This window comes from Otolemur garnettii, unplaced genomic scaffold, assembly GCF_000181295.1.
Source record: "Otolemur garnettii isolate 467f Iridium unplaced genomic scaffold, OtoGar3 scaffold00233, whole genome shotgun sequence".
Classification (NCBI taxonomy): domain Eukaryota; kingdom Metazoa; phylum Chordata; class Mammalia; order Primates; family Galagidae; genus Otolemur; species Otolemur garnettii.
This window is the reverse complement of record NW_003852628.1, coordinates 1,032,091-1,044,257: the sequence shown is the minus strand read 5'-3', so window position 1 is coordinate 1,044,257 and position 12,167 is coordinate 1,032,091. Positions and strand designations below refer to the sequence as shown.

Below are 12,167 nucleotides of genomic sequence, written 5' to 3'. Positions count from 1 at the left end.
AAAATAAAATAAAATTCCTAGATGTGTTTTAATTAAAAATATGGAGAGCCTTGGGCAGGGCCTGTGGCTCAAAGGGGTAGGACGCCAGTCCCGTATGCCGGAGGTGGTGGGTTCACACTCAGCCCCTGCTAAAAAAAAAAAAAAAAAAAAAAAAAAAAAAAAAAGTGAGATGGCACCTCTGCAGGACAACAATTTGAGATATAATAAAAAAAAAAAAACATATATATATATATATATAGAGAGAGAGAGAGAGAGAGAGGGAGAGAAAGAGAGATCCTTTCTTTCATAACAAATGTTCTCTGACCAAGTAAATGGCTAGGTACTGAGACAGTAGCAGGAGACAACTGTGCCTAAATCAGTCTTGCTAGGATGCACTTTCATATCACCTAGGTGTCAGATATTGCCCTAAAGCTTTGTGTAGGTCATTAAATATGAAATGTCTGATATAATAACCTTTTTTTTTTTTTTAGTCAGAGTCTCACTTTGTTTTCCCTGGTAGAATGTCGTGGCATTATAGCTCACAGCAACCTCAAACTCTTGGACTCGAGCTACTCTCTTGCCTCAGCCTCCCAAGTAGTTGGGACTACAGGCCCCTACCACAACACCCAGCTATTTTTTTTTTAGAGACAGGGTCTTGCTCTAGCTCAGGTTGGTCTCAGACTCATGAGTTCAAGCAATCCACCTGCCTCAACCTCCCAGAGTGGTACAGGCATGAGCCACAGTGCCCAGCCTTAATATTATAAACTTTTGATTTGATATCTCATACAAGCAGTATCATCAAAGTAAACTAGTTTTTCCATTTGAACAGTGGTTTATACCAGCAGCAATGAAGTGACAGTGAAAGTAAGTGACAATGAAATGGTATGTGGCATTTTCTACATCTTGTTGAGAAATGAATTTTCTTCCTTGCAAGAAGTGGTCCAAAGCCTGGAAGAAGTGGTAGTCAGTTTGTGCAAGGTCTGGTGAATATGGTGGATGACAGAGTTTCCAAGTCCAGCTTCTGTAGTTTGAGCAGCATTGTTTGTGCAATGCGTGGTTGAGCATTGTCTTGCAAAAGGATTGGCCTGTCTCTGTTGACCAATCTCAGCTGTGCAATCACAAGCAACCTCACCATTTTGTCCAATATGTTGCAGGAGATAGCCATTGTAATCAACTGACCAGATTTCATGAAGCTGTAGTGGAGAATACCAGTGCTAGACCAGCAAACACTATTAGCTTTTTGTGGTGAATACTGAGTTTTAGACTGTTTCAGAATGTCATCTTTATCCAACCAAATGCTTGTGACTGTCAAAAAGAAGTCATTTTTTGGTGGCACCTGTGGCTCAAAGGAATAGGGTGCTGGACCCATATACTGTAGGTGGTGTTCAAACCCAGCCCCAGCCAAAAAAAAAAAAGCCATTTTCTTTTCTTTCTTTCTTTCTTTCTTTTTCTTTTCTTTTTTTTTTTTTGAGACAGAGCCTCAAGCTATCCCCCTGGGTAGAGTGCTATGGCATCACAGCTCACAGCAACCTCCAATTCCTGGGCTCAAGAGAGTCTCCTGTCTCCACCTCCCAAGTAGCTGGGACCACAGGCACCTGCAACAATGCCTGGCTATTTTTTTGGTTGCAGCCAGCCATCATTGTTGTTTGATGGGCCCAGGCTGGATTCAAACCCATCACCTTAGGTGTATGTGGCTGGCGCCTTAGCCACTTGAGCCACAGGCGCCGAGCCAGAAGCCATTTTCATCAGATGTAACAATACAGTGTAGGAATTGCTCGCCATTATGTCAAGACACCAAAGAAAAGTAAGCTTTGCAAAAAGTGGAAACCTAATAACCACATGTATATGTAAAACTAAAAACAATAATAAAAAAAAGAAAAGTAAGCTTCACCTGAGCAAAAGTAAGATCCTGTCTCTACTAAACATAGAAAAATTAAGGCCAGGCATGGTGGCTCATGTCTGTAATCCTAGTACTATAGGAGGCCAAAGAGGGAGGTTCTTTGAGCTCAGGAGTTTGAAACCAACCTGAGCAAGAGTGAGACCCTGTCTCTACTGAAAGTAGAAATAGTCAGGCATTGTGGTGGGTGCTTGTAGTCTCAGCTAATTGGGAGGCTGAGGCCATGGCACTCTAGCCTGAGCAACAGAGATCACCTCTAAAACAAACAAAACAAAACAAAGCAAAAAAAAAGGCGGGGGGCGGCGCCTGTGGCTCAAGGAGTAGGACGCCAGCCCCATATACCAGAGGTGGCAGGTTCAAACCTGGCCCTGGCCAAAAACTGCAAAAAAAAAAAAAGGAAAGCCTTAAGACAGTTTCTTGTCTGACACTCATTTAATTCATGTGGAACCCATCTATCCAGCTTCCTTACCTTGCCAACTTGTTTGGAATGGTCCAATTCTGTTGAAATAGTAACATCAAACCTTGCTAATTCATGTCTAGGTTGACAAGGATTCACTTCCACTACAGCTTTCAACTCATCATTATCCTCCTGGGTCTCACGTCATCCATGTGGCTCCTTCTCAAGTTCACCAGAACTTCTCAAACTATCCAAGTACTATGTGTTCATCAGTCACATCCTTCCCAAACACTTTGTTGAACTGTCTGCCCTGCATCGGTTCCACAATAGAACTCATATTTAAAACTTAACGTGCATGTTTGACTTAGCCATGTTTTCATAAACACTGATCTAAAATTTTTTTGAAAGATAATCACAAGCCAAAACATGTATTTGAAAGAATGAGGATGTACCTTCACAATAAAACAAGTATCGAAGTAAAATGTCAGAGATACAAGTATCAAACTTAGTACTTAAGTAAATTTGACAGTTCATATTTAATCTAAGTACATATTAACTCTCATCCTCACCTCATGACTATGAGGTCAGTACTACAATTACCCCTCCTGACACTGATGCACTTCAGTGGTTACATAAATTAGACCTCATTTACCAAATTCTTATTATCAAGGACTCCTACAAACTTATGACGTTCCACGTAAGTATATGTGATGTGAACTTGTACAACCATAAATACAGAAGCATTTAGGGAATTGCAGATTTTCAGCTTTATTTGAAGAAAATATGAAAGGCAACCATCAAGGCAGCATTGCTCATAACTGGAGCGGGCATTCTCAGTTCCCCACAATCCCTGTCCTTCAATATTTCTTCCCAATCCTGAGGGGATCCGAGTTTAACACAGCTGAGTGGCACTTAGGAAAGTCCGCTAGTGCCCCCTCGTGGCGAAGTTTAGACTTTTCATTTCATCTCCCGGCGACCATTAAAGGGCGTAGTAAGAACATCCAATCAGAGAGTGAGAGACTCAGGAAGTGACCAATGGGGAGCGAGAGGGGGCTAGAATGTGACCAATAAGGACGGAGAGCGCTCATAGTAAAAGAAAACACTTTTATTGAGGTAACAGATAAAAGGGGATTTTTTTTTTTCTGACCGAGTCTCAGTACTCATGGAGGCCCAGTCTGGGGGCGGCGGCGGAGGAGGCGGGCAGCAGCAAGACTGGTGCCCAGGCGTGGGGGCCGTGCGTACTTGAGAAAGACTGCAGCGCGGCCTGGCGCAGGGCCTCGGAGTGCAGCGCGAGCCATGCATGGCTCGAGGGGGCTCAGTTCCTCAGGGCTGCAGTGAGAAGATGGAGAAACTGAGGCAAGCGGGCGAAGATGACGTACCTTCAAGGCTGTGAAGGCATACTGGCTTAGGTACCCAGGAGCTGCTCAGGGGCTCTCTGGAGATCGAACACATGTCCCATCCTCAACTAGAGTGACTGGGGACACCAAGAAGGGGCAGACACCCGGTTCTGCCCGCAGAGTATGGCCAGAGTGGAGCCAGGACCCGAGAGAAAGGAAGGTGTAAGGCTGAGGATGGGCAGACATTCGCTCTACCGTTGGGGAACAGAGGTGGGAGGGAGAGAGGGAGGGTATAGGCTGGGAGAAACGGTGATTCACTCTGCCACCCAGTGGTGTGGTTAACGGCTCTAGAGGCTAAAGAGCCACCACTCTTTAGCCAACCAGATACAGAGCTGGCCGACTCAAAGCCTAGGAGACCCTTTATTCTCAATCCTAGAAGGCAGACTTCTGCTGCCCTGGGGCGAGGTTAAAGGTCACCAAACCTGGATAAACACTTCCATTCTTTCAAACACCCTTAGAGAAAAGCAAATGGGATTCACAAGCTAGGCAGATACCCCATTCTCTCCTACGCCCAGAAAAGGTAAGTCTAGGTGCCGCCTCTTCCCCGAATAATTGTTTCTCATTCTCTGAGATGGTAAAGATGACGACCAGCAAGGGAGGTCTCTGAGCCTCAGAGACCCTATCGCAAACCCTCCTCCAAAGCCACACCTGTAAAATGCCGACAGGGGCCTGGAGCCCAACCCATAAAGCACGCGATACGCCAGGCTCAGAGCTGCAGCTGCGCGACGACCGGGCTCCCAACCCGAAGCCTCAGCCTCCAGCAAGGACAGCTCCAGGAAGTAGGTAGCGAGTAACATCACCTGCCCGTAGGGGGGTGGGGGTGGGAGAACGTCAGGCCACGCCCACACAAACTCCCCGGCCCCTGGCCCCGCCTCCGCACACCTGGGGGCCACTCCCTTCCAGCGCCGCGAACAGCCGGAGGCAGAGCAGAGGGCCGGGATGGTGCAGCCGGAAGTCCAAGCGGTTTAGGATGCGGCGTTCGGCCCGTAGCAGTTCAGTCCGAGAAAAGGAGCCCGCGCTCAGGAGGCAGAGGGAAGAGGGCTGTGAATGAGAGATGAAGGGGGCAGAGGAGGAACCTTGGATCCTGGCTCTTTACTCCCTGCACTGGAACGCCTGTAAATCAGTTCAGTCCAAGTTCAGACCTCAGCTTTCTGATCTGTAAAATGGGGCCATTGACTTGGGACCGGAAGTCGTGGAGAGCATGGATTTCAGAGTCAGAAAGACCAGGGTTCGAGTTCAGACCCCTTACATCCACTTACAGTATGACATGGGACATTCACTTAAGTTATCTGCCTCAGTTTCCCCTTCCATAAAACCAAGATACTACTCCCTACTTTACCAGGCAGTTCTGATAAGACACTGAATTGGTGCACATTAACTATACTCCAGATGGACTTGAGTCCAAGTCCCAACTACTTGATTTGGGGCAAATGTCTTCCTCTCTCGGGGCCTAAATTTCCTCCTCTCTTAAAGGGACACCTTAGCAGCCCCTCCCTCATCCACATACGCGGGAATCCGAAGTAAAGTGTTTGGCAGGGAGCTGTGGAAAGAACTCCACCCTCCAAAACTCCACCCCAGAAGTACCTCAGGAAGCACACACTCTTCCATTTTGCAGGCTAGAAACAGGCAAGCGACACCCAGCAGCTGTAGACGTTGTAGGCGCACTGGGCCAGCCCTTAGATAGGAATCAAGTAGGTGCACTGCCAGATAAAGGGTTTCTCCCGCCAGGCCCAGGTGCTCCTGGGGAAGGGCACGGGTGACCACTAGGGCCAGATTGATGGGGCCCAGCTCAACCCAACCCACAGGCTCCCCAGTACGTACATGCACCTGGACCAGCCAGTCTACCACTAGTGCACGCATCTCCGGGGTCACAGTGCGGGGCAGGGCTCTCTGGGGCAGTGCGCAGCGCCCCTGGGGTTGGGCAGGGACAGCCTTACTCTCCACACCCATGCTCCAGCTTCTGTCCTAAGCTCCAGCTCTGGGTGCAGCAGCCTCCTCCAGTCAGTTGGATGTTAGTACCACACCCAAACTGGTATCCAAATGTATCCTTTCCCCATCCATGAACCCTGGACTTTGTTCTAGATGGGAACAGTTCTGGATACCTCCCTACCCTCCTCACCAGTCTGTAGCCTCCTTAGGACTTGGCCTCCTGAGCCCCTAAGTTCCCAGACTCCACTCTTGGCCACCAACCCTCAATCAATCCCTCTCAAGTCACCTAGAAGAGTCTTTCCAAAGAAAGATCTGGCCTAAGAACTCTCTAGCTCAGTGGTTCGCAACCTGTGGGTCAGGAAGGTTGAGAACCACTGCTCTAGCTTAAAATCCTCCTGGGGCTCCCAGTACCCTTAGGTGCAAATTCTATCAATAATTCCTCTGACTCAGGTCCTGCTCCTGCTCCAACATCTCTCCTCTTACAACCCACACTCCCGTTCCATCAGCCTTCTTTTGGCTTCTCGACTATACCTTGCCCATTCCTACCCAGGCCCTTTTTACTTATTGTCCCCTCTACCTTAAATGGTCCCTCTTCAGCTCCTTGGATTGCCTTCTCTCTCACTCAATTTCTCAGCTGAAATTTCCCTGACTTTATCTTCTTTCCTGCACCCCATCACTCTCTCTCTCTCATCACTTTATTTCCATCACAGCCTTTCCACTCTGAAGATATTGGGTGTTTCCCTGGGCATCTTGTCAGCATGGCCTGCTGGGCTGCCAGTACAAGGCACAGGTGTTATCTCAGTCCTAACAGAGAGTCCAGCTCAGAAGAGACACTCACAAGGCGTTTGTTAGATAAACCCTTCCCTGAAATATTTCTTCTGGAAGAATCTTTGTTATACAGATGTCTGAGAACTAGTGGGCCGGTGTTTGGGGCTGTGTGGCTCTTCTCTAATTATTGCATATACTTGCTTGTCTGTTTCCCCAGAACGACGACAGCAGCACAGCTCCTCCAGTGCCTGGGACGTGCTCAGAGACATTTGTTAACAAATCGCTAGGTTTCTGTTAAACGAGAAGTGTGAGGGACAAGTACGAGGGACCCCAGAGAGGCGGTGGGAAAAGGCATTCTGAGCGGTAGAAACTGCACGAGTAAGAAACTCCCTCCCCTCAAAAAGCGTAGAAGTTGGGGCAGGGGCGTGTGGGGGGGGGCGGGGTCCTCCAGTTCAGGGAGGAGAGGGAACTGGGAGACGGGAGATGCTTGTTGAGTGGGTGCTGGACGATTGGGCCACCTTTGGCTTCATTGGCCCGCCTCGGTTGCCCTCTAGGGGTGGTGGCGGCGCCAGAGCTGCCCGCAGTCCGCTCACCATGACTTCTGCGAAGATGTCCCCAGCGTACTCGCGTTCTCCCTCCAACCCCAGCGCGCTCAGTGCCTCCTCCAGTCCTGAAGGGGCGCAGGGCCCCGAGGGCCTCTCCGAGTGTCCTTGGGAGACACCTGTAGCTGTGGCCTCTAGGTCGCCGTCAGGGCCTGGGGCTCTTGGAACCTCTACGTCAGGGGTGGCAGAGAGACTCTGCAAGGGAGATGACCTGAGGGTCAGCGCCCGGAGACAGGCCGAGCCAGAAGTGTGCCCCCAGCTCCTGCCTCTCACCAGCATCCTTCGGGCTGGCGTCGCCCGCAAAGCCAAGCACCAACCACTTCCAGATGGAGAAAGGGACCTTTGGCGGGTGCTTTAAATGCACCCGGGCGCGTGCGCAGTGAGCTCGCCTCGCAGGAGCAGGTGCATGAGTAAAGGCAAATGTTCTCAGACTGACTCTGCCCTCTCCTAACCCCCGTCAAGTTGGGCAGCTGGAGTCAGATCCTCATCCCGCTGCCCAGAAGTAGTCTCTCTGAGCCTCATTTTCCTCAACTATAAAATGAAAATCATTTCAAAACTTAGCCGACAGGGTTGTCCTGAGGATTTTAAATTTTGTTTTTATTTATTTATTTATTTTTGCAGTTTTGGGCCGGGGCTGAGTTTGAACTTACCACCTCCAGTATAAGGGGCCAGCGCCCTACTCCTTTGAGCCACAGGCACCACCCCTGTCCTGAGGATTTTAAAAGATTCTGTTTAGGGCGGCGCCTGCAGCTCAGTGAGTAGGGCGCCGGCCTCATATACCGCGGGTGGTGGGTTCAAACTCGGCCCCGGCCAAATTGTAACAAAAAAATAGCCGGGCCTGGTGGAGGGCGCCTGTAAGCCCAGCTACTCGGGAGGCTGAAGCAAGAAAATCGCCTAAGCCCAGGAGTTGGAGGTTGCTGTGAGCTGTGTGACACCACAGCACTCTACCAAGGGTGATAAAAGTTAGACTCTGTCTCTACAAAACAACAACAAAAAAGTTTCTGTTTAAGGGTTCCCCCCACCCACCCACAGGGCCTGACACCATAAAAGTGAAAGACATGGCAGCTGTAAGTATTTAAGGAAGGCCCCTTTGTGCATGGGGTATTCAGAGGTGAGCAAACCACCTGTGGTGTTGCAGGAAAACAGCGAATTAAAACACTTAGACCAACAATATAGAGGAAAGAACCTTGAATTGCTGGTGAGAACTTAGCTGCCCAAGCATGAAATGCTGAGTTCTGAGGAACAGTTTTTTTCCAGGCTCTTTTATACTTTTTTCTTCAGTTCAGTATCAGCTACATAGCTTTGGTTACAGATGTTAGAAACCAAGGTATTGTTATTAGAGTCTTTTTCTTTTCTTTTCTTTTTTTTTTTTTTTGAGACAGAGCCTCAAGCTGTCCCCCTGGGTAGAGTGCTGTGGCTTTACAGCTCACAGCAACCTCCAACTCCTGGGCTCAAACGAGTCTCCTGCCTCTGCCTCCCAAGTAGCTGGGACTACAGGCGCCTGCCACAACACTCGGCCATTTTTTGGTTGTAGCCATCATTGTTGTTTGGCGGGCCCGGGCTGGATTCGAACCCCCACCTTAGGTGTACGTGGCTGGCGCCTTAGCCAGGTGAGCCACAGGCGCCGAGCCTAGAGTCTTTTTCTTTCGCTTTTCAAGGTTATTTTACAGCTCAGGGGAAAGTTTGTTATTTTTAGAGGAGGAGTTCTGCAGTTGCTTGCTGCTTTCTCGGGATCACTAAGAAGTATAAGATTTATTTCTCCTTCCTCAAATCTAGCACTGAAAGGGGGATTGGACAAGTCTTCAGTACTCGGCTTCAACTAGTGCAGCTGCATCCTGGCTGCTCTCCCACTTCCCGTCCCCTACAGTTTGTTCCCCACATGCATCCAGAGGGATCCTGTGCACACCTGAGTCCCAACACACCCTGCTTCTGTTCAGAACTCCATTGTGGCTCCATCTCCCTTGAGCTAAAGGCCCACGAGGCACTATTTATCTGCCCCCACCATACCCGACATACACCCCCTGAGTTTATCTACTCCATGCCCTCCCTCAATCCTCTTCAGCCATGCACAAGAGGCACACACCTACCTTAAATGCTTTTTCCTCAGAGATCACATTTCCCTCCTAAGTCTCTCTCTCTTTTTATTAGACAGGGTCTTGCTTGGTTGCCCATGCTGGAGTGCAGTGGCATCATAGCTCACAGCAGCTTCCAACACCGGGACTAAATCCATCCTCCTGCCTCAGCTCCTGAGTAGCTGGTCTACAGTGCATGCCTAGTGTTTGTTTGTTTGTTCTTTTTTTTGGAGACAGAGTCTCACTTTATCACCCTTGATAGAGTGCTGTGGTGTCACAGCTCACAGCAAACTCAAACTCTTGGGCTTAAGCGAGTCTCTTGCCTCAGCTTCCCAAGTAGCTGGGACTACAGGCGCCTGCCACAATGCCCAGCTATTTTTTTGTTGTAGTTGTCATTGTTTGGCAGTCCCAAGCCAGGTTCGAACCCACCAGCCCTGGTGTATGTGGCCAGCACCCTAGCCTCTGAGCTACAGGCACCAAGATGTGTTTTAGTTTTTTTCCCAATAGGGTCTCCCCTGTGCTGTTGCCCAGGCTGGTCTCGAACTCCTGACCTCTAGCCATCCTCCTGCTTAGAGGTTCTGAGCTACTTGGATAATAAGTGTGAAGCACTATGCCCAGCCAACCATATATCACCTTGTTTACTTTCTCCCTCCTGATTAGAATATGAGCCCTATGAGGCCAAGGATTTTTGTCTGTTATTTCAATGCTGTATGCCCCAGACCCTAGAAGAGGGCCTGGCACTTAGTAGGTACTCAATAAATTTGTTAAAATGAATAAGCTAGATGTAATTTAGAGACAGGGATCTAGGAGGGCCTCTCTAAAGTGACACTGGAATTCAAACCCAAAAGAGCCAGGAACGCAAAGGGGGTAAGGATTCCAAGTGGGGGGAACAGCATAAATAAAGACGCTGAGGCAGTAAACAGCTTGCTATTTTCAGGCACAGAGAGGTCAGAGACGCAGGAAGTGTGAGCAGGGGAAAGAGTGTAAGATGTACCAATGCCTTCCTACCATATTTACCATAAAACCCAAATTTGGCCATAAGGTCTCTTTGGCTTGTTGTTAGCTCTCTAACCTCATTTCCCTCCACTCTCCCTCACTCCACTTGAGAAACTCCGGTTTTTTTATATTCCCCAGAGCCATCAGACACCTGCCTGCCTCGGGCCTTTGCATTTGCTGTTCCCTTTGCCTGGAATGCCCTTCCCCCAGAGATGCACATGACTTACTCTCTCTTCATTCAGGTTTCTGCTCAAATATCACTTGAGGCCTTCCTTGGCCTTTTATCTGAAGTAGTCATCCAGCCACCGTCAGATCATGGTCTGCATTTCATGTTTGATAAAGCACAAGTCTTCTCCCAAGAACAGGGCTTTGTTCAGCCCAACTTGTCTGTGACTGACTTCAGCACCCAATGATAGTGCCTGGTTCATACTGGGTGTTCAGTACTTTTGTCAAATGAATGTAGGCAGCTTTTACCTTTGGAATATTAACTATAAATGAAGAAAGAATGGTGGAAAATATTCAGTAACTACCATACCATTATTTCATCCAAAAAACATCAACAGATGTTAAAACTTGTGGATGAAGATTAGATGAGAATCAGGATATTTACAAAGCATTTCTACCTAAGATGCTCATTAACTACAAAGGCAAAGTAGTAAGGCCGGGCGTGGTGGCTCACGGCTGTAATTCTAGTACTCTGGGAGGTCAAGGCAGGTGGATTGCCTGAGCTCACAGGTTGGAGATCAGCCTGAGCAAGAGGGAGACCCCATCTCCATAGATAGCCGAGCCAGCCACTTGGGATCGCTTGAGCCCAAGAGTTTAAGGTTGTTGTGAACTATGATGCCACAGCATCATAGGGTATATTTTATTTTACTGAGGGTGACAAAGTGAGACTCTGTCTCAAAAAACAACAGCAACAACCAAAAAAAAAAGGGAAAGTGGCAATTTCATAGTGGAACACTCTAAAAGACATCACCTTAACCAAAGGATAACATCGTTGTCAGTTATAGGACGAATTATTTTCATATGCCTTCTGATAGGATGCCCAAAGGGCATGTCACTTCTGGAAATTCCTGCCAAAAATAGCTTGCATACAATCCCAAGGAAACACAAAGCAACAAACTCTGGTCAAGAAACACTGTATACATGGGAGGCGCCTGTAGCTCAAAGGAGAGTGCCAGCCCCATATACTGGAGGTGGTGGGTTCAAATCCCGGCCCGGCCAAAAAAAAAAAAAAAAACATTGTACACTTGTAACCCTGGCACTCTGGGACACTGAGATGAGCAGATTGGTTGAGTTTGGGAGTTCAAGACCAGCCTGAGGCTCAGCACCTGTGGTTCAATCGGCTAGGGCACCAGCCACATACACCTGAGCTAGCAGGTTCGAATCCAGCCCGGGCCGCCAAACCACCATGGCTGCAACCAAAAACTGGCCCGGTGTTGTGGCAGGCGCCTATAGTCCCAGCTGCTTGGGAGGTGGAGGCGGAGGCAGGAGACACGCTTGAGCCCAGGAGCTGGAGGTTACTATGAGCTGTGATGTCACGGCACTCTACTCAGGGCAACAGCATGAGGCTCTAGCTCAAAAAAAGAAAAAGACCAGCCTGAGCAAAAGCAAGACTCCATCTCTACTAAAAATAGAAAAACTAGTTGTGGGTGCCTGTAGCCCCAGCTACTAGGGAAGCTGAGGCAAGAAGACTGCTCAAGCCCAAGAGTTTGAGGTTGCTGTGAGCTATGATGCCAAGGCAATCCATCCCAGGCGACAGAGACTCTCTCTCAAAAGAAAAAAAGCAATCTTCAAAATAATTTCACTGTAAGTTTCAAATCTGAGAAATGAATGCAATGGACTCAGGACTGAATCCTTAGCTAGAAATTTTTTTTTTTTTTTAAAAAGGACATTGTGGCTAGGTGCCTGTGGCTCAAGTGGCTAAGGTGCCAGCCACATATACCTAAGGTGGCGGGTTCGAATCCAGCCTGGGCCCACCAAACAACGACAGCTGCAACCAAAAAATAGCCAGGCATTGTGGTGGTTGCCTATAGTCCCAGCTACTTGGGAGGCTGAGGCAGGAGACTCGCTTGAGCCCAGGAGTTGGAGGTTGCTCTGAGCTTTGATGCCACGGCACTTGACCTAAGG

The 12,167-nt window shown here is 48.6% G+C and overlaps 1 protein-coding gene across 1 annotated transcript; it reads right to left on the bottom strand.

Moving 5' to 3' along the window:
* Positions 1-4,151: 4,151 nt before the first annotated feature.
* CNTD2 (cyclin N-terminal domain containing 2) lies at positions 4,152-7,131 on the bottom strand (the record flags this gene model as incomplete). Its single annotated transcript, XM_003802151.3, has 5 exons — positions 4,152-4,470; positions 4,553-4,711; positions 5,255-5,410; positions 5,492-5,581; positions 6,961-7,131. Coding segments are annotated over 5 exons (894 nt in total), but the record flags the coding sequence as incomplete, so codon positions are not given.
* Positions 7,132-12,167: the final 5,036 nt, after the last annotated feature.